General features: G+C 40.1%; 2 protein-coding genes across 5 annotated transcripts; both read right to left on the bottom strand.

Moving 5' to 3' along the window:
• Positions 1-488: 488 nt before the first annotated feature.
• Positions 489-18635, bottom strand: LOC5519692 (two pore calcium channel protein 1). Of its 4 annotated transcripts, none has more exons than XM_048725937.1 (28): positions 18417-18635; positions 17018-17124; positions 16163-16375; positions 15474-15587; positions 14241-14371; positions 13788-13876; positions 13665-13699; positions 13318-13376; positions 13123-13222; positions 12710-12826; positions 11906-11969; positions 11191-11251; positions 10802-10853; positions 10391-10463; positions 10195-10239; positions 9881-9937; positions 9388-9456; positions 8823-8895; positions 8372-8479; positions 8006-8077; positions 5596-5685; positions 4810-4889; positions 4698-4744; positions 3854-3922; positions 3472-3556; positions 2880-3040; positions 1874-1945; positions 489-1323 (listed from the first exon to the last, which is right to left on the bottom strand). In XM_048725937.1, exons 1-28 carry the CDS (start codon positions 18565-18567, stop codon positions 1129-1131), a joined length of 2589 nt encoding a protein of 862 aa, XP_048581894.1. In that variant the 5' UTR covers positions 18568-18635; the 3' UTR covers positions 489-1128. The 4 variants fall into 4 exon arrangements, with proteins under 4 accessions (XP_048581894.1, XP_048581895.1, XP_048581896.1 ...); XM_048725938.1 differs by having other exon boundaries at positions 2940-3040; positions 18417-18630; XM_048725939.1 differs by lacking the exon at positions 18417-18635 and adding an exon at positions 17321-17479.
• Positions 18636-22696: 4061 nt separating this feature from the next.
• On the bottom strand, positions 22697-24167 carry LOC5519693 (protein yippee-like 1). The gene is made up of 4 exons (XM_001639531.3): positions 23817-24167; positions 23652-23695; positions 23440-23548; positions 22697-23232 (listed from the first exon to the last, which is right to left on the bottom strand). The coding sequence occupies exons 1-4, from the start codon at positions 23916-23918 to the stop codon at positions 23143-23145; spliced, it is 345 nt and encodes a 114-aa protein (XP_001639581.1). The 5' UTR covers positions 23919-24167; the 3' UTR covers positions 22697-23142.
• Between the last annotated feature and the right edge of the window lie 1835 nt (positions 24168-26002).

The following is a 26002-nucleotide window of genomic DNA, read 5'->3' on the forward strand; positions in this document are numbered from 1 at the left end:
GTTATTTTTTAGAATCGTACGATTGAAAGACTTGTTGAAGGAGTCTTTGACACTTATTGATTCGTGGTTTATAAACGATGCTGTAGTTCTAGAGCCCCGCGCAAACTGCACCAGCACCTGCCAGCATTGCTGGCGAATTTTCGCTTGACTGACCACAAGACAAAGGAAATGTCAAAATGGGAAATGGACTTTCTGATATTTCCTTTTCCTTGTGGTCAGTCGAGCAAGAATTCGCCACTAATGCAGGCCGGTGCTGGCGCAGTTTGCACAGGGCTTAAATCTCGCGTTTTTTATTATTCTAGATTATTGTTTTTTTTTTTATTAGACAGGTCGTCTATCAGACAGGACGTTTTACAATTTGTAAATGGTGCAAAAATTCGTTTTGACTTAAAAAATAGAAACAGTTCTACAATTCAAAGAGTGAAAACATGTCGAGGAAATTTCGAAAGTTGTGTAGCTTTGATTTTGCAGAGAACGATCTCGCAAGCACAAATTAATTATTTTTTTATTAACGTTTGCAAAAACGATACTATACAAACTATGATAAAATCAACAGTTATTTGATATTGAGAAGAAAATAAGGTATAAACCACACTTTGTGTAGAAGATCTAATAAATACATTGACGCGAAGCATTATCAGTAGGTTATGATTAGCAAAAATAAATTACATAATGATTCTGAATTTATAGAGAGAGACAGCAAGTCTGTCTATCCGTCCGTCTGTCTGTCCGTCCGTCTGTCCGTCCGTCCGTCCGTCTGATACTACAATTACTCACAATGGCATATCTACTTCTATTTCCCATGCACCCCTAACACCAAACACAGTAGACACACTTGGTAAGACTCTACTGGTCAGGACCCCCTTTTGATAACCTGGCCTGTCGCTGTGATCACATATTTCATACCAAACATCGTTGACAAGTTCTGCCATACCACGTGACGAGTTCTGTCAATCCGTTTCCTTGGTGATTGGTCATACCAAATGACACCGTTGACAAGTTCTGCCATACCAGGTGACGAGTTCTGTCAATCCGTTTCCTTGGTGATTGGTCATACCAAATGACACCGTTGACAAGTTCTGCCATACCACGTGACGAAATCTGTCAATCCGTTTCCTTGGTGATTGGTCATACCAAATGACATCTTTGGCGAGCTCCCTCTGTCTGCTCTCTGGAGGATATCTGGAATGAGTTATCCCCTCTGGGGAGTGAGCCGATGTATCGCTGCGTCAGTAGTTCTGGGGCATAGTCATCGTCAGCCGTGACCTCTTGGTTGCGAAGAGCATTGGTCAGATTGTACACCCTCTCGCTATTGACCCACGCCTGAAGAGAGGGAGACAAGAGGGTATGTTCAGATGATGATAACGGTGATTATAGCAATGTTGAACATATTGTAATGATGATGATGAGGAGGATAATGATGATATGAAGATGATGATGATTATGATAATTATGGCTATGTTGAAAATGTGATAATAATGATGATAAGGATGATAATGATAATGATGATGATGATGGAGATGATGATGATGAGGATGATAATTTGAAGATGATGCGACAGTGATGACAGTGATGCTGACAATAATAATGGCGCTAAAGATACAGACGCTGCTGCTGTGGCTGATGATGATGATGGTGGTGGTGATGATGATGATGACGATGGTGGTGATGATGATGATGATGGTGGTGATGATGATGATATTGATGATGATGATGGTGATGATGATGATGGTGGTGGTGGTGATGATGATGATGATGATGGTGGTGGTGGTGATGATGATGATGATGATGGTGGTGGTGATGATGATGATGGTGGTGGTGGTGATGATGATGACGATGACCCCCTCTATGGCATACTAATGTTGGTACTGACCTGCACTTCATCGCTGTACATTTTAATGCTGAAATCCATCTTTGTTTTGTGACGTTTTCCTCGATATGTGACCTGAGTAAAAGCATAATTGCCCAATAATTATTAGTTGAACTAATTTGTATAAGGAACGAGAAAGAAGCTCGACGAATGCTCTTTGTTAGTAATTTGTAATACCATCTTATGCAGAACTTATGCATTGGGCTCTGACGCGCTCGGTGATCAAAAGCACTTAGAAGAGCGACCAAAAGCTCTAAGTAGAGCGATCAAACGCTCTTAGTAGGAAAATATATCAATACAGGACTGAAGTTCAGTGATTCGAACACATGAAAACACATGGTATTTCAAGCGATAGCTATTAACCAGAACAACAAAACTCATCATCCAACACAACAAAGTAATATTGTTTTTTTTAGCGTCAGACTTTAAAAAGCTTGACTTTCTCAGTATAATGTCTCACCGTCTACATCCTATGCCTTCATCTTAATGTGGTTTCTTTAGTATAATGTAAAACCATTTGCTACATCTTAATGTGGTTTCTTTAGTATAATGTAAAACCATTTGCTACATTTTAATGTGGTTTTCTTAGTATAATATCTCAGGGTCTACATACTTACCCACATCTTAATGAGCCTTTCTTAGTATAATATCTCACGGTCTATAATCCTATACCTACATCTTAATGTGGTTTTCTCAGTGTTATGTCTCACCGTCTACATCCTATGCCAACATCTTAGTGAGCTTGGGCTACCTGTGGTATAATGTCTCACCGCCTACATCCTATGCCCACATCTTAGTGAGCTTGGGCTACCTGTGGTATAATGTCTCACCGTCTACATCCTATGCCACATCTCAGTGAGCTTGGGCTACCTGTGGTATAATGTCTCACCGTCTACATCCTATGCCCACATCTAAGTGAGGTTGGGCTACCTGTGGTATAATGTCTCACCGTTTTTCCCTCTTGCACACATCTCAGTGAGGTTGGGCTACCTGTGGTATAATGTCTCACCGTTTCTCCCTCTTGCACACATCTCAGTGAGGTTAGGCTACCTGTGGTATAATGTCTCACCGTTTCTCCCTCTTGCACACCCTCCTGTTCCACGAGTTGAGGGTCTAACGCTCTTATTTCTTCGTAGGAGACGTTTATCTCCGTTTTGATGGCCATTTCCACTGAATATTAAACACAAATAAAGGCGTCAACATGACCCACGAGTCATCGTGGTAGCTCTAAATTTGCAAGCGTAAAACCTAGAGCGGACATAGCCTCCTCCGCAGGCATCTCGATAGTCTCCCACGCAGCGGAGTTTGTGTCGGTCACTCAACCTCTAGTTTTTTTTTTTTTAGTAATTTTTCAGTATTTTTATGAATTGGAATTCCTGTGGCGAGTTGAACCGGAACCTGAAGCCGGAAGAGGGGAGGGGGACAAAATAAATGAGATTAAAAAAATCCCATTTTCTCTAAACCAGTCCCCACTCTTTCTCAAAATCGCCACAGGAAGCCCGAAATCGATTCCCAAATCACTCGAGACGCCTGCGGACGGGGCTAGAGCAGATATATAGAAATGCTCGAGACGCAATACAAGGTCGCATGTTCTGGCTCACCTTCCTCGTTAGTTGTCCTCTTCCGGTACTGGATTCTAAACAGAAAAGCTTCTAAGACGAAAGCTACAACAATCGTCATCACAACCTGGGAACAAACAAAAACAGAAATACATGGCTACGTAAACATTTAATTTTCATGTCGTAATAACTAGCAGTAGTTGGTAATGAATGTCGTACAAATGGCCGAATGCTAATCCCGAATGCCATGAAAGCCTGAATCAAGAATAGTACAGTTCTTGAAATCGTAGTTTTGTCCTTAATTTCCCTTGTCTACTCATTTATTTGATACTGATGAATCACGCCACGTAGATTTGCGTGTTCAACATTATGTGAAACAAGTGTAAGCTAAGACGAGTTGCTCTAGTAGTGGAGAGATTCTCACCATGGTAATGATGAAGAATGACATGAAATATATCCGGCTCCAGTCGGACGTCACGTTAACCACCCCCTCCTATTGGACGAACAGAACATGCGCGGTTATCACGTGACAGTAACAGAAGATCATAGGACAATCTGCTTTGTCTAAGTTGTTATCTATTCCAGGTAAATCATACCCTGGTTCCAGAGCCTCGTGCGTCTCTCTATTTAGTGGCCAGCGAGGTTGGTTATTTGCCTCTTGAGTTCTTTGATAGACTCGTTCCGAGGATAACTGCGGGCTTATCCGCGATTTTCTCCTCCTTGAAGCACTTTCCCGAGAAAATGTTGAATTCCCCACCTCCTATGGGCATATTTTTGTCACAAACTCTACAGTAATGATCCCATGGGTTTTCAGATGAATGTTGTTGTTTTTAAATCGGGTGTTCATGCGCTTTCTATACTCGTGAATTCGATTCCCGAGCGAAGAGATGTTTACATCCAAGGTAGCACCACGTGAAACTGACACATGCTAATCACAAAACGTTAACATGGAAGTGAGGCAGAAGTCGAAATAGCACTTCGAGTGGCCAGAGCCTCGTCTCAACCTCGCTGGCCACTGAACAGAGAGACGCCCGAGGTTCTGGGACCAGGGTAGGTGAATCATCAAATGGAAAGAAACTGGATATTCTGCAGTTTCAAAAAAACACTCCCTGCTACTACGTAGCTCCCCCCTCCCACCATACTTTTTGCTCTAAATATCTCATTTGCAGGAAAAAGATTGGAAATTGCCATCAAAAGATCCCCTACCATTGATAGGTATAATTTTTTCCTGGAATCATATATTTTGTGGAAATTCTAAGAAAACTCACCATTATGATAAACCAGTTATTAACGACTGTCAACTCAAACAGCGTAACTGGAATAGACACAAAAAGGATCATCAGTGCGAACAAAAGAAATCAAGACAACAAAAAGACTGACCAAACGCGTGCAGCAGGTCGTCAAAGTTGTTGAGATAATAGTAGCCACTCTCCCTATAGTTGACGTCTACTGATGTACCGCTGAAACAGCAAAAACACGCATTGTACAACTCGACATAATAACATAACACTAATGCAAAGAATGGCTTTAACAAAATCCGTTAAGGAACAATTTTTTAAAAGTTATCCCCTGTTAAAAGTGCTAACAAATTATATTGGGGCACGTCCCGAGTTTTAGCGACAAACACGATCATTTGTCGGTCATCTTGGATTCTATTGTTTTTCAAGAGCACACCTAGTCTCCGAAGCTCATAACCGACACGATTGTCCAGTGAGTACTTTCAGCAATATCTTCGTAAAAGGACTACATGTTTATAAAAGGCTGTAATCACTAGAGAGATTTCCGAGTTAAACAGTTATTGAGGCTCATGAGTGAGCCAACAAACAACAATAGAATCCAAGATGGATGACAAAAGAAGATTCCATCGTTAGATTTCAGGATGTTCTCTTAAAGGATTTCTTACAGTTTAGTTTTTTCCTTAAGCACATTCCTTTGACCAATATTATTAAGAGAACCGTTTTGTTGCTTTTAGTGATAGGTCTCATATTAAGTGCCCGGACTAACAAACCTCATATGGAAACCCCAGATATATAAAAAAGTAAACATTATTATGTACCGTGTAAAATACATTACATGTAAATAAAGATAAAACAATCAACTTCGTTTATCTGCGTGTGTTTATATTTGGAACGATTCATGAAAAGAACGGCATCTAGAATGCCTTACTTGCAGCAGTTCTTGAGCTTAAGTCCAGAGAAGCATTCCAAACCGATGATACCGTAGGAGTAGTACAAGCACAAAATAACCAGCGCCACCCTGACGAAGAAAAAGTATATGTCACGCATAATGCGTCACGCAAGCCAAATGACAGCACATACGTCACGCAATATCGCATGTCATGCAAAGTATTCCAAACCGACGATACCATATAAGGATAGTACAAACACAGACTTATCGAAATATAAAAGAGTCAACAAATCAATTGTTTATCGCCTGTCACATAATGCAATCACAAAAAAGCTCGCGCGCAACAGTCACTCTTCACGATTAAGCGACAACGCGACCACCGGTGGACAAGTCTTCCATGCTACACAAAAAAAACGGAACGTGTCACGCAACACGACCACGGACAAGTCTTCCACGCCACACAACACACCTGAACATGTCACGCAACACGACCACGTACAAGTCCTGCACGTCACACAACATACCTGAACATGTCATGCAACATGACCACGGACAAGTCCTGCACGTCACACAACACACCTGAAAATGTCATGCAACATGACCACGGACAAGTCCTGCACGTCACACAACACACCTGAACATGTCATGCAACACGACCACGGACAAGTCCTGCACGTCACACAACACACCTGAACATGTCATGCGACACGACCACGGACAAGTCCTGCACGTCACGCAACACACCTGAACATGTCATGCGACACGACCACGGACAAGTCCTGCACGTCACACAACACACCTGAACATGTCATGCAACATGACCACGGACAAGTCCTGCATGTCACACAACACACCTGAACATGTCATGCGACACGACCACGGACAAGTCCTGCACGTCACGCAACACACCTGAACATGTCATGCGACACGACCACGGACAAGTCCTGCACGTTACACAACACACCTGAACATGTCATGCGACACGACCACGGACAAGTCCTGCATGTCACACAACATACCTGAACATGTCATGCAACATGACCACGGACAAGTCCTGCACGTCACGCAACACACCTGAACATGTCATGCGACACGACCACGGACAAGTCCTGCACGTCACGCAACACACCTGAACATGTCATGCGACACGACCACGGACAAGTCCTGCATGTCACACAACATACCTGAACATGTCATGCAACATGACCACGGACAAGTCCTGCATGTCACACAACACACCTGAACATGTCATGCGACACGACCACGGACAAGTCCTGCACGTCACGCAACACACCTGAACATGTCATGCGACACGACCACGGACAAGTCCTGCACGTCACACAACATACCTGAACATGTCATGCGACACGACCACGGACAAGTCCTGCATGTCACACAACACACCTGAACATGTCATGCGACACGACCACAAACAAGTCCTGCACGTCACACAACACACCTGAACATGTCATGCGACACGACCACAGACAAGTCCTGCATGTCACACAACACACCTGAACATGTCACGCGACACGACCACGGACAAGTCCTGCATGTCACACAACACACCTGAACATGTCATGCGACACGACCACGGACAAGTCCTGCACGTCACACAACACACCTGAACATGTCATGCGACACGACCACGGACAAGTCCTGCATGTCACACAACATACCTGAACATGTCATGCAACATGACCACGGACAAGTCCTGCACGTCACGCAACACACCTGAACATGTCATGCGACACGACCACGGACAAGTCCTGCACGTCACGCAACACACCTGAACATGTCATGCGACACGACCACGGACAAGTCCTGCATGTCACACAACATACCTGAACATGTCATGCAACATGACCACGGACAAGTCCTGCATGTCACACAACACACCTGAACATGTCATGCAACACGACCACGGACAAGTCCTGCACGTCACACAACACACCTGAACATGTCATGCGACACGACCACAGACAAGTCCTGCATGTCACACAACACACCTGAACATGTCACGCGACACGACCACGGACAAGTCCTGCACGTTACACAACACACCTGAACATGTCATGCGACACGACCACGGACAAGTCCTGCACGTCACGCAACACACCTGAGCATGTCACGCAACACGACCACGGACAAGTCCTGCACATCACACAACACACCTGAACATGTCATGCAACACGACCACAGACAAGTCCTGCACGTCACACAACACACCTGAACATGTCATGCAACACGACCACAGACAAGTCCTGCACGTTACACAACATACCTGAACATGTCATGCAACACGACCACGGACAAGTCTTTCATGTCACACAACATACCTGAACATGTCATGCGACACGACCACGGACAAGTCCTGCACATCACACAACACACCTGAACATGTCATGCAACACGACCACGGACAAGTCTTTCATGTCACACAACATACCTGAACATTCTCGGCATGAGAACCCAAATGGTATCCAGGACATCTCGGTATCTCTGCTTCAGCTTGAACAATCTGTACATTCACAAAACCAATTGATACAAAAGATTATCCATATCTCAAATAAGGTTGCACTCGGAGAATCTTGACTTGGCTCTTGACTTTCAGATACCAGATTTCGAGCCATTTGTGAAATACCCACTGCGGGTACGACACATAGATTCTCGAGTGCAATTTTAAATAGGTGTACAAATGCTCGACGTCTGGCCATTCTTTTAACAACAGGTACATTTATAATCTAGTGCGCAATACGCAGCGGCCTCAGGCAGACTTCGAAAACTTCGTAACGAGGCACGTAGAGAGACTTACAGTAGAAGACGCAGCGGCCTCAGGCAGACGATGAATGCGATGGAAAAGCTCTTGGCGGACGCCCCAATAGCTCCAATAATACCAAGGACGGTCACAATGAAGTCGAAGCTGCCAAAAAAGATAACAAAATTGAGTCAAAGTAACGTGAGGCGGATTAGAGGTGTTGTTAGGGTAAGACGCTGATAAACGTCATTAAGGGAGCTTTTATAATACCTTTTATTATGACAAAGCCAACACAAAATACAAAAATAAAACCCCATAAAGCCACGACAAACATGGAAACAATGTCGAGAAAACACCTTGCTCTACTAAAAGCTCTTGTGTATAAAAGGATTTTTGTGTGTCTCCAGCAATGTTTCTTTGGGTGGCATAATAATGATCAAGTTATGATGATTTAATTGAAATATAGTGATGATGGTATATACAATGGTATATTTACGTCATCACTCACCAGTTCCATCCCGAACGGAAGTATTGTTTCGCACCCAGACCAATGATTTTCAGTAACGCCTCCGTGCCGTATACTAGGAAGAAAGTAAGGAGATCTCAAGTAGATGTTAACTATGGTAGTTGTAGTAGACGTATAGTAGCAAAGTTTACAGATGGTATGTAGTTACTATAGATACAGGTGATGTATTGTTGCTACAGATCTATGGAGACGTGTTTGAAATAGCTAGCGTAAAGTATGTTGTTTTTATTACTAGGGACCTTAAGCAAGGATGACGACGACGGCTAGGACAACGCGATCGGCAGGGATGTTTTCGGGCGTGGCGGTCCATAATAGTTTAACAGAACATATAAAAATAAACTATGGGCATTATTTCTACAGCAGCAAACTTAGTTAGCGGAGTTTTTAGTGCAAACGTCCGCGTCCTCAATTAACCGCGCATTACCACGTGCTGCTATTGAATTCTGAATCAAATTCCATTGTTTTCTGTCGTCAGTGTCGCGTCGCCGTTTTCGTTGCTTTAAGTCCCTGCTATCTGTGAAATACGCCAACATGCATTTTCACTTACATGCTATGAACACCGTGCTGTACCAGTGCGTCGATATCGCGGTAACAGGCCTCTCAGATGATGGCATCTCTGTATAGTAGCAAGAGTAGTGGTAGTAGCGATAGTAGAAGTACAGTAGTACAAGTTCTAAGGCTTTAGCATGTATTATTGAACGCTGTCTTTTAGCGTCACCATCTATCTTCCATAAAAAGACATACTATCAAAATATTATCTGTTCTTGCACAAGTTGTTGGATTGCAAGCTTACTTGACAAAAAAATACTTGTGAAATACATTTAAATAAGTACAAAAAATACTCCATATAATGTATCTAATGGGCACCGAACAAAGTTCCGATTTTAATGGATTCAGTCAAACGCACCCACCTCCATTGGGGGGATACATGTTTTAATCCCGGGGGGGGGGGGGGGGTTCGTTTTTTGGATTGGAGGTTCGTTACAATATAGGTCTAGTGAGGAAACAATCCAAATAATAACCAGAATCTTGGTACTTACTTGATAACATGATGATTTCCACAACGAAAGAGCACCCGTTGGCTATGATAACAATGTCTGCGGGTAGGGCAAAAGCAATCTCAGTTTCAATCTCAGTTTTGGATCCATCTAGTATATTATGTCCCAATGGTTGCATTTCACAGACACTTATTGGTCCAAATCAATCACGTGGATATCACCCCCTCCCCCTCCCCTCGAGTCAAAAATCCTTAAATCATTTAAAGGATCTGAACCCAAGACACAAGAAGGGTCATCCTATTCATAGGATAGATTTGAAGGGATTGACATAACTTGTGTGAGGGAGAAATACTCACAGATAAAGTAGTCGAAGGCTTTTTGACATATCAACCAGTGGATTCCTAAAAGAATAATAAAAAAAACAAAAAAACAAGAAATTAGATGCAAGAATAATGATATTGGTAATGATATTCTTATTCGATAGGAGACACATAGATGATATGAGAAAATGGGATAATTGAGGGATACAAATTTCTTTTTTCTATTTAGTACCTTTCAAAATATAGTACAGCCCTTTACACTTGACCTTGATGAAGTAAAACCACTCATTGTCATGCTTGGTCATCTGGAAGAAATTTCAATATTATAGAAAATAACAGAAAATATTTATTACAAGAAATTTCTCATAAGAAGCGGAATTTTTTTCTGTTTTTATTAGCAAATGGCAACGTGACCATTTACTGAAGAGAACTAAAATAGCAAATGGTAATGTGACCATCTACCGAAGAGAACTAAAATAGCAAATGGTAACGTGACCATTCACTAAAGAGAACTAAAATAGCAAATGGTAATGTGACCATTGACAAAAGAGAACTTAAATAAGAAATGATAAAGTGACCATCGACGGAAGAGAACTAAAATAGCAAATGGTAATGTGACCATTGGCAGAAGAAAAATACTAACCTTTTTCCAGGATAACTCTTTCTTTTCAAAGACGTTATAAAAGTCGTCAAGACTACAATAAAATAATAATCATGAATTTTTCTTAAACCTTGAAAAAATATTAACTACTTTGTAACTGTGACATCCGAAATGCTGGCATTTTAGTGTCTGTTATTTTACTGCAGGTGCTGGGTGTGTAAAAGATATCACTCAATTGAATTCTAGTTTTGCCATCACAATGCTGGTATGTTATTAAAAGGATCCCTCCAAACAATGTTTTCCCTTGTTTTTTTTTGTATCAATTATTTCCAAGTAGTTTGTAAAGATAACACCTTATTTGTAATATGTGTGGTTAACTGGCTCGTTCTGACTATACCGCCAGTAAGCATATTTTATAAATTATGGTGTACCTCAGTGCCCCTCTTTCTTCCTTGTCGAGGGACTTGAATACGATGTAATTGTGCAATACGTCTAAAAATAACCATGACAAAATATCAAACAAAATAGATGTAGGTACTAGAGTATTGTGGGTCCAGCTTGGGTGTCAAATCTTATTACTGGCCAGGACCATAGCAGGCCTAGAAATATTGGGGGGCACAATACAGAAACAAGGGGGGGGGGGGGAAAGCCATACTCCTACTGGTCATTTTCTTAAAATTTTTCGAAATTTTCGGGGGGCACATGCCCCTAGTGCCCCACCCCCTGTTATGGCCCTGCTGCCACAACAAAGTCAAATGCAATCAACAAAATTAAATGCAATCAATTATATCAGAATGCATGTGAGATGTCCACTTTAGCAGAAAAGCAATACTACTGAAATCTATTCTTCATAATCAATTCTATATAACTAATCATGTTGCAATGGTTGAGTAATAATATCATGAAAAATATAATAAAAACATTAATATTCAAAGTAGCACAAGCAGATGAGCAAGCGCAAGCGAACACAACCACTTGTGATTCTTTTGTGCCTTTTAAGAAGCATTCTTGCCTTTTATTACATTTTTGATTGAATAACCAGCATTCTTTTATTCTATAAAAAAAGGCAGCTTTATGTTGACTATAAGGTAGATATGGCATTGGTTAGAGAATTAGCTAACTTTTAATAGGTTAGAACTGGCTTACTTTGATTAGGTTTGAAGAACTTCATCAATCCTAGAAACTGCTTCAAAGATATCCAGTGTGGTGGCTGCAAAATATGTAATCATGTTAGGGAAGTTTTAGCCAGTTGACACAGATAACAGGGACCACAGAGAGGGAGGGGCCAGGAGGAGGTGCCTTCTACTAATCATTTTTATAACATTTCAATATGTTGACCTACAGTAAGACCCTCTTCTTGAATTTAGGCAATTACATACTTCAATTTTTGATGCTCTGTGGACTAGGTAAAATCATACCTGGCAACTCTCCCGCATTAGGCGGGTATCTCAAAATTTTGGACCCCTTTTCCCACTCTCCCGCATTGAGCACCAAATCTCCCTCTTTTAAGCGATTTTTATGCTTCCAAAAAATTATTATATAGAAAATCGTCATTTTGCCTATTTTCTATTAAAATATTTGAACAATAATTCCCTTGCATAGCGTAATTAATCTAACACTCTCATGAGATCTACAAGTGGATTTGTTCATGAGAGATTTCTATACGGCAAACGCCTGCAAGGTTAAACCCACCCCTCCCCCAAAAAATGAATATACTCCACCCCTCCCCCCAAACATTCTCAAGCCTTGAGATTTTCGGAGGTTGACAGGTAGGTAAAATTAACTTACAGTTGGGAGCAGCAGCTAGTGTGGGGATATGAGAGAAATTGTTTCATGTTTCACCCTCTCAAAGGTAACAAGCCTCAGTTATTCTCATTTTATTCCATGTGTTGTTATTCTATGTTTACAAGGGGAGGTAGCAACAGCCCTGTAACAAGTAGTCTCACTCACATCTTTACTGCACAGCAGTGTGTATGCACGCCTCGCAGCATGTCTCTTGTGCAAGAAGAGCTTACGAAACTTGTCCTTTTCGATACTTGTGAATGTGTCATACACTACTGCAAGTAGCTAAGGATTAGAATGAAAAATAATCATCTTAGAAAAAAACAGACTTTCAAATTTGCATGAATTTTTCAAAATACAAGAAATTTACAATTCTATGAACTCGAACTAGACTGTACCAAAATGTAAACTCTGAAAGTAATGCCAATTTTGGAAGTCTTGCAAGTTTTACAGCAAGATAAAATGTTTCCTAGTTCCATAGTCCCATCCTATAAAGCAGTAAACCACCAAATTTTGCATCACCTTTCATTCCCAGAATTTCAGTCTTAACTGGAAGAAGTACAAGGTATGCAATGATTTACCAGGTTCATAAGGAAGTACAATGCGACAGAGATGTAGGCAATGAAGAAGATAACAGACCATCTGGACTTGGCATATGATGGCATCATCACGTCAGGGTAGCTACAAAAAAAACGGAATATGGCAGAAGACAGACATTTGTAAATAATGATTGTGATTGAATATGATGGTGGAATGTGGTATGGATTAGGTCATACTTTGCAGTTGTCAGTAGTACGAAGAGGCTGATAAAACTTCTTTCAAATGTGGTAAAATACTAAAAAAAATGGGAAAAAAGAGAAATATATAAATCAATCAAGTTTACTTCATTGGATAAGTACATGTAGTGATATAAGTATATAGTATTCTGATGATAAGGAGTAGACATAAAAAAGAAAAACCAATATGGCATCATCCTCAGGGGACCAGAACGCATACTCCAGCTTCCGGTGTCTGCGTTGCCCTTGGTCCCAAAGGATAATTAGCATAGATCCCTTGGCATTTTAATTAATTATTATGTAAAATATTATTTTGTTTTTATAAGGGATAGTTTTGCTGCATGTACCTCATCATCTTGGTTTGATGAAAATAGATAAAACCCTGAAAAAATAAATAACAGGATTTAAAAAAAAGGTTTAAAGAAAAGTTTCATACACATGATAAAAAACAAATATTAATATAAACGTACCAAGCATTGCAAATATAAAAATAAAAAATAATAGCAAGACGAGCATGTCCAATATTGGTGGCAGGGATAGCATCACCTGTCGCAGTGTTCTATAAAATACAAAAATAAAAAAGTCAAAATAAGTACTCAATGAATATTGCAATTAATTTATAATTGTTTCTAATACATTTGCACTGTGAGGATCACTAAGTTGTAGCACAGAGTGCTGTATAAGTATCAAAAACAATAAACAAATCCACATGATTTAAAATAAGTCTAGCATAATAAATCTGTTGTACTTTTAAAATAACTTCCTTCTAAATATCTCATAACTTTCAGGGGCCAATGTTTTCTCAATTTTCAACAAAACTGTGGGATATGATCATAAGCTCCTTGGCAAACTTTAATATTTTTAAAGTCATAGTAGGTGAGAGCATTTCTACTGCTCGCTTATTTTGAATTGCAGATGATCACCTTCTAACACCTCGCAGATAGAAGCTGTCAATCAAAAACAATGGGCGTAAGGCTCTTGTTACACGGACATGGTTCTTGCTTCTTATCACCACAACAATGGCCTCAATATACATCACACAAAGAACTAAAAACTAAACAAGGGAGGTAACTATGAGAAAAAAATTGCAGTAACCAAATATTAATTACACATTATCAAAATGGTTGGGTCTTCTCTGTATTTTGCTGGGCTGGCGTTCGTGAGGAAAAGAGACCTCTGCCATGGGTCGAAAATGTTTCGCTGCACAGGCGTGAGAGTTTCTAAGTGACCAAATGGCGTGCCAAAACCCATACCATAGCGCGAAAGCTGTCAATATGCTTTGCATGAGTTTTGTCGCAAATTATGAATCAAACTCCAGTTAGTTCTCCCCTTCTAAAAAGAAAACAACTGTTCAATTTCAATCACCTAAAACGTCACTTAAAAGAGTGAACAGCGAACGCAGCAAAGACAAGTTTTGTCTTGTTTGTGGGATGAAGACATCTGTGGGATAAAGACATCTGGGCAGGTGAGTTTCTTCAATGTAAATATCGCACATTGGGACTCGAAGAAAATGTTACCAAACTTTTTGGTAAACTTAGAATAGCTTATTCCAGAAGAATATGCAAAAGCTGTAAACAGAGGATTGACTTGGTATTCAAAAGAGAGAAAATTCTGAATGAAGATAATAAATGAATGACAATTAAATGAAAATAATTAAATGGCTTCTTTTATAATTCGTCGCATCATATTTCTATGGAGGACCCCGTTTCGAATGAGGGCTTATTATCACATAGCGGATATACGCTTCACGCATGCGCTAGTCATTGTGGGCTCAAATAGTGGCCAGTAAACAATGAACAGAGCATGCACTCTGAATCTCTCGACCGTGGACGGCAGTTTGATCAAACAAAGTTTTGACCCATGACAGAGGTCTCTTTTCCTCGCCAACACCAGCCCAGCGAAATACAGAGAAAAGAGGCCTCTGCTAGCAGGGAAGACACAAACCTTTTCATTTCTCTAATTATTACATTTTTATTAATAAAGAAATAAGGGTGGCTAAGAAAGGGGTGCAGCCACACCCTTAATGGTTACTTCCTTATACATTTTGAAAATACTGGGTGGGGGGGATGGGGGGGATGGGGGTGGGAGATGGGCACTAGTCACCAAAGGCCCCTCCCCCTGCTACGGCCCTGTTGAGAGACGTTGATAGCCCATACCTTTGCAAGTGATCGTTTATGTGTGAAGAATGATTTCAGACCTTGCCATTTCATCTTGACAAATGCCCCACAGGCCAGCATAGAAAGAGCAGTAACCTCCAAAATACCATGAACCTATCAGATAAAAAACATTTGCATGGAATTTCAGCATAGCAGTTATTCTATAGCTGTCTCAAAAAGATGAACAATAACCCTAAGATGCTACATGTGCCATTTCACTTTATTAAGAGGGGTAGGGTTTTGGTAAGAGAAAAGGTCACTGCTTTCGAAAAGTTTGAATAATCTCTGATTCTTGATGTATTTTGTTGATATAAAATTCTAGTTTTTTATGTTCCTTTGTCTGCTGTTTTGAAAGCCTTGTGTGATTGTAGTTGCTCTGAATGAATGTTGAACTATAGGGAGTGCATAAAAACTGTCATATCCCATCCCTCTATACATGTCAGCCCATGCAATATTAATAACACAATAACTAACAGAAAATGTATCTAAAAAATTATCCCATAGCCCTATCCTCCCACTGTTTGCCCACTGAAACACTATATCACTCTCTGTATGAACACAAACTTCATACAGAGAGTGATATATAAAAACATATGTCCCATTGCCCTGTCCCTCTATCTGTTAAACTTACTTACAGAAAATGTAGTAAACAAATTGTCCCATAGACTGTACAATGCAGACATACTTACTGGGGCTCCAAGTGACAGAACATTGCTGGTAGGTAATGCTCCATTGAATGGGTGCTCAGCAAGGCCCAGGGCCAACAATAGCGTTGATGCCATTAAGTCAAGTATATTGTACCAGGTACTGTGAGCTATGTTGTACCATGTAATGGTATGTTGTGTGGGGTGATTATCAAATCTGTCATTGTCCAGCCCTTCATTGAGGTAGATAGCAGCATCCTTAAATAAAAAAGGGAAAAAAAGAAATAATTTAAGCTTTGAACAAGTAATGAACAATTCAGCAACCACTGTATACTTTGGTGGATGACATATATGCATGAAAGAACAAAAAAAAGATATTAAAAAAGCAGTTTGTCTAAAAGTGAAAGAAAGAAAATTTTAGTTAATACTATTGGTAATACATCAGTTGATTTCTTACTTTTGCTGGGCCTAAAGTCATGACAATTAGCCCAGTCTGTATATTTTACGTCTAATATTGCCTGCAAGTCATGTGGCTTGCAGACAGAGTGAAGATGATAAAATGCAAATGTATGGGGTGGGGGCGTGGGTTGTGGAGGGGAGGGTTGATGTGATAAGTAGTCAATAATCAAGAGTTCTATTTTACAAAAGATCACCAGACTGATCACCATCGTTACCAAGTTTGCATAAACTTATTTTAAGATCCTATCTCGAAGCTGTTAGACTAGAAGATAAAACAAAACTGCGAAGCTAAAATATGCACGAACCTTAGTTACACTCAAGACGTACAAGTATAAAGAATAATCGTTTCGAGTTATTTTACTGGAAGCTAAATGATAATAGCTTTGAACCAACTGCAATCGAATATTGGAACATGGAATACAGAACTGTCACAGTACGTACCTGGTACACGAATAAGACGTCTTTTACATCATCGTTTAGCATATCTTTTTGGTTTTCGATCACGGAGTCCTGTTCAGGCCCAGTTGCACAAATGTCGTCAACGACATCTGATACACAAGAAAAATAAGAAATACTTAGCATTTTTTAGAAACAACAGACGCCCTGTCACACTTCAGCAAATTATCATCATCGTAGTAGTACTTGTTGATACCAAACCCCCAGCTCGAAATCCTACCGCGCTCAAAGATTATCGAATTCTGGTTGTCGTATCCATCGCTGCTTAAAATAAAAAAATACATTTACCTTCAATGAGACAAGTTTTGAGATTATCACCAGAGCAACTAGGATCGCTATTCCTCATTTAAAGATAGAACTATCAATATTTTCGCTAGGCAAATCAGAGGGTCAACGTTGTGTTTTGATGATTCTGGCTCAGCGCTCACATCTTATAAGCCGCTGACCAGCTCCATAAAACGCAGACCCATAAAATTTGAAAAAGCGCCTCTCTATTAGTCTATTAAAAATCTGCTGAAACATATCAAGAAAATTTAGCCAAAAATTGTTGTTTTTGCCAGACGCGGTCACTTCCATATTAGGAAACTAATATAACTGATAGAATAGAATTAATTTCGGGGCGAGAAAGCAATCTGATACCCTGGTTCCAGATCCTCGAACGTCTCTCGGCCAGCGAGGCCACTAAATCATAAATAGAGACGTTCGGGGCTCTGGAACCAGGAGGGTAGCCATCTGACAGCTCGCCCCGAAATATGCTTTGCGAGTATAAAATATTTACTATACAATTTAATGAAATTACGGGGCATAAAGCAAAAACGACAACTCGCCCCGAGATTTAGTTTACACTGAGTTCCCATTTTCTAAGTGTGGCTTTGTAACCTGTATGTGTACAGGGCTGTATGATGATTCAAAATTTCTTTATTCACCTTGAAGCGCTTGGCAGTTTTAAACAAAAATTGATAGTTTTGGAGAGATTACTGTAAGTTTGAGCGATTATCGGGATTTACGCATTGGCATAAGGGATAGTGTGTTGTCGGTAATCGTCAATTGTGCCGGAAGTAAATATTCTGTTTACAGGGTTTATCAAAAACGCAAAATTCAAAAGAAAGTGCTGGAATATTCCCAACAAATATTCCTCGTTTTGGAATAGATATTAGTTAAATTCAACGAAAAACACTTAGGATTATTTTGGAATGCCGGGCTGTTAGTTTTTTGAGGACCCCATCAGACAGTCGGACCTCTCGTCACTGCGTTAAATACTGCATGCCTCTCGTTGATCTAAAAGGATTAACATTCATTGCGATGTACGCATTGGCATGGTATAATTGCGGCAAAGTATTTTAACAAAACTAATAGATAAGCGTCGAAATTAGTTGCTTTTCACCTCTTTGACTTTCTTCAATAGGAGACCTCTCCTCGGAATACGCAGGGTTCTTGTTTTGGACGGGAGAGCTTGAGGGGCCATTACTCTGTTGCTGTGAAATTTCTTTAAACGGGGCAATATTTGTCTCATCTGTTTCGAACGCAGGATTCATCACAGGTTAAAAGGATTTCTAACAGTAAAATTAAGAGGCTCATCAAGTCGTAAACCTTTGTTCCGTACGTAACGCTCGAAAAAACACGGAAGCCTTTTCCATTATTATAACGGTCGAGATCTGACGGGTGATTATCAAAAACTCAGACATCACGCAAAGTATACAGGCGCTAAATATTTTATTTGCATGATATGTGCAATTTTTCATTAGCTGATTAACACACGTTTTAATTGTGGTCTTGGTACAAGTACGGGTAATTTTATTCTTTTAGTTTACAGCTTCTTCTATAGAGCATAACGGTGAAAATGTCACAAAGACCTTGACCTCTTTTTTTACCTTAATTTTTAATTTTGTCACGATGTGAGTACAAGAGACCATGATATAAGAGAACGAATCCCCATGGCCCATGATAACGTCCATGAAAGATATATTTAGATTGGGCGAGCTTGTCAATCATAGCATCCATACATGGTTCGTCGCGCCATATTTGGTTATGGGCACCACGAGCTAGTACAATTTTAAACCAATTTTTTTCCCCTGCACTTCTTTACTTCGTTCGCTACCTGTTTTTATCCTTTTAGCTTCTCTTCAAGGCTCATGATCACAATGCTACTCATGGGGTGGTGTCCTGTTATCTGTTAAGTTATCTAATGTTTAGTTATCTAAATGTTATATAAATAATTGAACGGGAAGACATCGGGGAGACGGTGAATTCGGAGTTAATTCAAGATGCATCGTGCAGACTCCTGAAAAGTTCTTTTTCTCTGCAATTCGGTGAGATAGAATACCTAGGCATTCTCAGAGTCTATGTTATGTATTTTAATACAAGAAGGCCTTTTGATTTATAACATTTTTAGATGAATGAACATCAATTTTTCACGCACATGTTCAGAAATCATGTCACTCAAGAAACCCTTGTCACTGGAATAAGATCTACTTCATTATAAAGACTTGAAATCTTTTATTTGTAATATCGGTGTGAATATAATGGTATTAAGTTCTGGATGTATCTTTTTCATTAAAAGGGAATTGGAAGAGAATTGTGTTTTGTAAACACAGATTTATGATTGATTGTTGTGTTTTAAGTTAATTTGCGAATCAGCAGTGAAAACTTTTACTGGGAAAGTTGATCCCAGAGCCTAAAATCACGCACTTTATGCATTTCAATGTCCCAGAAACGGTTGATTGGCTCCAGCGTACTCTATGGAAGATCATTTTTACAGCGTTCGTAAAAAAGGAAGGTATTTTCGGTCAAAAAGATTCCCGAAACATCCTTTGCCGGATCACATTGCTGAAGATATGATCGCGCGTAAGACTCGTGTTGCTAGGAAACGTGAGCGCTAACCAATCAGAGACGTATCTAAAAATAACTGCTTGTTCTAAAAATAGTTTTTACGGACGTCATCATTGGAACCTACCCTAATACGGGGGTTTCGTTCTCTTACATCATGGTCTCTTGATGAGTATAATATGCTGTTTGGAATGGGTCGATACTCCCATTAACCAACCATTCGCTCCCTCTTGATCTTTGTTTCGGTATCTAGTCCTTGGAACAAGAGCAACGTAGGGAGAGGAAAGAAACTCATGACCAAAACAACCTTGGACACGCAAATGAACGAGTCTCAGAGTGTCTCAGCGTCTAAAATCTGGGGACCATGCCCTGGCTATAAATCCATGCTGGACACACCCATTTTGATATCCTCATTTTCTCTACGAGTATCAGAAATTTTTAATCTGTTAATTAATAAAGGGAAGTCCCCCGTGGGTAGGGGCAGGGAAAAGCGGGGGGGGGGGGGGGGGGGGGGGGGTGATGGACTGATAATACCCCAACACTACTTTAGGCCTTCTCCGCGGCCATTTAAAAATCAGGCATACAGCTCCTTTACAAATGCGCACCTCCACATCCCTTTATTAGAGATGTTTATCTTGTAGTAAAAGGTTACTTTGCGCAAAAAAAAAAAAAAAAAAAACTCTGAAAGATCAGTCGCAATAACCAAATATTTCTTTACTTTGACAGAAGGGGTCTTAAAGCCGCATTGTCACCAGTTTACTTCCGGAGGTCCGACGGAAACCTCAACCGTTAAAAGACAAAAGAATCTTTTAAAATTCGAGATATTTAACAGGCCATCCGCTCTAAATTATCAATCCTATCCTCAAAGAAACTTCCAATAGACACACTGCTTTCAATATTCTGAAATATTTTTCGCGTTTTCCGTTAAAAATCATCGGATATTGTTACGTATTCGACCGAAAGTAAACTGGTGACAATGCGGCTTTAACGTTGAATTTTTTTGAGGGAGGTAGGGGCTCTATGATGACACCCTGTCTAATTCCCCTCTGCAACACCAATGGAAGTGCGATAACGTCTGCCCGCTAAACGTGCCAGCAATATTTTTATTGATTCTAGATACGGTTACGCGATTTCACAACATACATAAAGGCGAGTGTTGAATTCACGGGCAGGCAAAATGCGTTTAAAGGCAAACATGGCATTTAATAAACGAATCTAAACATTTTGTCATGAGGTTCCACCCGGCTTAACAGAATCTTCTAAAGATTCTTATAAAAAAACTGGCACCTTATCACGGATCTCAGCCTCATACGGCTAGAATCTTTAATGAACCTATAGTCTCTTAAAGAAAGGACAAAACCGCTTATAGACTTTCAAGTCAGAGCCACAATCTCCCATAAAGAACTATGTATCAAAGCAGATTTATTTGCAATTGTGGCGGGTGTGGCTGTTAGCAATATTACACAACCAACTTTGCGTTCACTACGTCGCGTGTGTGCGTACACTAAAGATAAGGCCAATTATTTTTCTACCTCTTTTACGGGGTAGAACTGATGGTTTGATAAAGCGAACCAATATCTTTGTAAATATGCTTTATAGTAGTTCCATTTTCACACGTGCTGTAGAAAATCTAGGCAGACAGTGTATGTTTGACGTCACGTAACAAATGACTGCTTTTTGTTTATTTTAAACGCGATCAAAAATTGGATATTAGAGAAAGTCCACTGCCTTTATTCCCATAGGCATAGGAAAAGGTATTTAGTAATTTGTGGACGCAAATCAGCAAAATATTTTTGCCGAATCTCTTAGTTCGGTATGTTGAGAGGGCATGTGTTCGTGATTGGGGGTGGGGGGGGGAGGGTGGTGTATTGGTGGGGGGGTGTTGTGGGGGTGTAACAGAGGTGTGTGGCTCGGTCAGGATCCTGTTTGCATGCTATTGCCTAGCTTGGCACTCGGACAAGTAGAATTGTCTTATCATCTGATCATGTATGAGAAACAAGAGGAAAGAACACCCGCCTCGTCCGTTCACGGCTGACCTTGGCGAGCACGTGGCTTTAGTTACGTAACATGCAGGTGATGGCAGAGAGAGAAGAGCCTGCTACCAACAAGATACTCGACTTCTTTTCGGTCTTTTTGCCGATTGTTCTAAACCCAAGAATATGGAAAATTCTCGATTCTGCCAATCAATCAGCTTACACTTTCGATAGGGACTTTTGATAACATTCTAATCAGATCAAATAAGTATCCTTGGTTCAACAAACATAATATAGAAAACCGTCGACTTGAAATTTCGAATTAAGAAATTATACGATAAGAGTAAAAAATATCGATTTCTCAATTTCTCACGTACCCTTCTCAAAAAGACAAACCAATTTATAAATTCGAACGCCCGTGAAATTCCTTTTTTGTTTTAATATTTCTTTTTGATAAACATATTTCTTTTGCAATTAGGAATAATACTAAAGCTGTCATAAAAATAAAACAAATTTTTTTACAGTAGTGCCAAAGACCAGATGACCCGAACGTGAGCTAGATACATTATGCTAATGACAGCTCATATAAGTTAGCCAATCAGGAACCGAGCCACGATGTAAACAAAAGGAATATTTTTCTCTTGAAGACACACAGGGATTTTTGTTTCTTTAGAAACGAATTGTGGTTTTACCAAGGTTAAAGCAAAGCTCACAACTTTAGGGCATCCTATAAAGAAGAAGAAGCGGATACATTGAACATTACATAGTTTTCTAGACATTTGCATGGGGTTATAACTTCATTGTAAGAGGGCGCTTGAATAAAAACAAAACAATGCAAAAATAAACACATACAAATCAGACAAACTTTGCATAATAGACCTTAGTTTTACTAAACGTTTCTTTCCTGACAATAATTCATCGACAGAGTTTAAAATTTTACATATTTACAATCGCAAATCATAGCTGTCTTCGCTCCGTCACAATCATCATCGAATACACACTCTTGTATCTCTTGGCGCGACTCTTACATCTATCTACAATATCTAAACCTGGCTTATATCAGGTCTTGTATTTATTATATACAAAATTTACTGAAAGTTCCATAGGAATCCAGTTTTTTTACTGTTGCATATTAGATAAAAATTCTTACTTTTTTATATGTATGTACAAAAAACAACGAACTCAACCTTCTTTCATATTTTTGCAGTGATAAACTAGCATGTAGCAGCTATGGTAGAAAAGCTTTTAGATATTATCATAATAAATTGATACAAATACCGGTCGGCTAGCGGTGGACAAACAAATACATGATTATTCCCATCCATTGTCTTTTATCATATGTGCCATTTCGATGATGTATTTTCCCTCTTTGTATTTCTGGCTGATTTCGAATGCGTGCTCCTAAATGTAAAGGAAATAAAAAAATTAACGAAAGAATACCGGATGTCAAATCAATAGCGAATAAAAAAAAAAACGCGGAATAAAAAAAACACGAAGATCCAGCTTGTAAATGACAGAAGTCTACTAAATAACAAAAAAGTCCCTAATCAAAATAAAATCTATAGCGATTCTTAAGGACAAAAAAAATAAGGGGAAGATGCCACTTACGTATTTCCAACCTAATGTCGTTTTACAGCATTCGCAAAAGATATCTGAAACTGCATGCAGACCGGTCAAAAGTACTCGCTCTTCCGCAGGGCCACAACCAACGTTGACACTGGAAATGAAATACACAAAACGCAATGTCAGAAGCTCCATACCTAAGATGAAATAATCGAAACTATGATAGCTGTGATCTAGAGACATTTATAAATGCTCACACTTTATTGAAAAGATAGGCTCTTCCTTGGCTCCCTTGAAATGACTACAAACAGACAAGAACAAACAATAGTCGTTTAGCACAAGTTCACGAGAGCTTTAGGGGAAGGCGATCTTCGCTCGCTCGCTGCTTTTCTTTGACTAAGCAAACGAAAAAAAATACTTACCTTTGAGATAAGCTCGTCGTGATTTGCCAAATGTGCTCTACAGTGAATACAACTGTACGTTCGATGGCAATCGAGCAAATAAGCCTGGAACGTTTTCACCATTGTGGCTCCTGTCCAAAAGACCCCTTGCGTTTTAGGTCAATGGCGGCAGTGCTTTTAAGCGATAATTCGTCTCTAGTTCGTCTGGTTTTAATCCTTTACGTCTACACTCGACCCTTCTTCGAACAAACCTTCCTGAAGGTCAACTTTTTTAAGTATTGAAGCATTAGAAGAGCCACATTCGTTGCGACCGCAACCGAATGTTGTTGTTTTGAAAATTATTCCCCCGATTCCCTTGTTTTGAACAGTGTTTTCTTTTTGGTTCGCGGAGAGCATGCACGTGACACCAGCTGATAATTGTCCAATTTTAACCAATCACGATATGCTCTCTTCAGCTGTTGCCCAATCAAGGGCCTCGAATTTTTAACTCTGTCAGAATCAGACAGATGATTGGTTTCTTTTTTGCGCCGGAAATAGGAGCGCGAAACTTGATGTTTTTGTTTATTTCTTACGAAACGGGAACCATGAGAGACGGAAAACGCGTAATATTTTCTCACAATGCATTTTTATTACACTCTGCACTATTTTGAGGACGTTATCTAGGTAAAAGAAAGTAAATAAATGTGGTTTTTCGTGTGTTCTCTCCCAACCATTCGAAGCTAAACGGGTGAATAACCTAAACAGCTGAAATACCATGAATTTTAATTGTGTAAAAATCCTCACCCCGCCGATGGTTCGATGTCATTCGACACGACTCATGTAGTTCATATTCATCTTACTAGTTCAAATTTACAAGCATTAGGCTTTTAGAGCAGATACGTATTAGGATAATCCTTCTTTTAAAAATTAACTCGTCATAATCTCGGTCAAGAAACCACGTTTGCCCTGTATCATTACAAGTGATGTCTTCGTGGTTTTAAAAAGTGATTTTATTCACGTTTTCTTTAAGGCTTAAAATTATTTGCATAAAAAACATGACATGCGAATATGAAAGCCGATCGATGAAACAGTTTCTAAATCCTCTGGCGTAAAAAAAACGCTCTCATAGAAATATTCTAATGACGAAAAACAATTTTTCGCTGCGCATTGAAATTTTCACACGTTTAGTCTGTTGGTAAATGTTGCGCGGTACAACACGCCATAAACACGCTCTGTTTACTTATGCAACGCACGTGCGTGTCCTTGCTTGAATCTCACGCTAGGCCCTTGTCTGTCTGAGCGAGTTAACTTGTTTACAAAACGCGATTCAGAAAGTTTCCTGAATGTACCCATTCACAAACTAAGTCCGTGCCTTTGGGCTAACCTATCATCGGATCAGCGGAGATAGAGCGGATAGAAAAACAATGGAGCGGAAAATGACTTGCTGACCCTTTTGCGGGCAGACTGAAAGCATGAGCGATCCGTTAGTTCCGATTCATTTGTTCAAAAGCTCACTCAACCGGCTACAGTTACGGATTGTTCTATTTCTATCATTGACTGTGTTTATACAGCAGAGGAAAAATACGAATAATAAGCACTTAGTAAGTTAGTTTCATAGCATCTAAAATCGAGGAAAAAAAGGCCAAATATACATGCACTCTCGTATTGGCTCATATGCCCCGCGATGTCTAAATATAAGCCAAGGTTGTAACTTCTTCGCGCCCTTGTGTGAATTTGCAAGTGTTTTTGTTTGAATTGTGTGCGGGATTAAATTGCAGTGAATATTGTCATGGGAGAAACTTTTTGAGTTTCTTCTGGTAAACTACCCTCCCCCCTCCCAGTCTGGGTTCGCACTTATCAGTCCGGGAAACGGTAGCCTACATACAGGCGCTAGCTAGTGTTTGGGCCGAGTGAGTTTGATGTGGACGCTTTGGAGAAATCCCCTCGCGATAACGATGGCGAGGGGGTTTCAACTGCGTGTGAAGCACGCCCGGGCGCGCTTTGCGCAATCGGGAAATCCAAGATCGGGAGCGGATTTCGAGCCACTCCGACTGAAACTGCGCGCCACAGGGCTCCTGAACACTCGAAAGTCTAAAACTCCGAAGCAGCACAAAGAAAGCCTGTTCGCAGGCTAGGAAAACGGGATTTTGGGGCACCGAGAACGGGATAGCGACCTAGGAAGAGGAATGGGATTTGGGGTACTGGAGGGACTGGGGAACGCAAGGAGA

The sequence above is a fragment of the Nematostella vectensis genome, chromosome 4 (genome assembly GCF_932526225.1).
Source record: "Nematostella vectensis chromosome 4, jaNemVect1.1, whole genome shotgun sequence".
Classification (NCBI taxonomy): Eukaryota; Metazoa; Cnidaria; class Anthozoa; order Actiniaria; family Edwardsiidae; genus Nematostella; species Nematostella vectensis.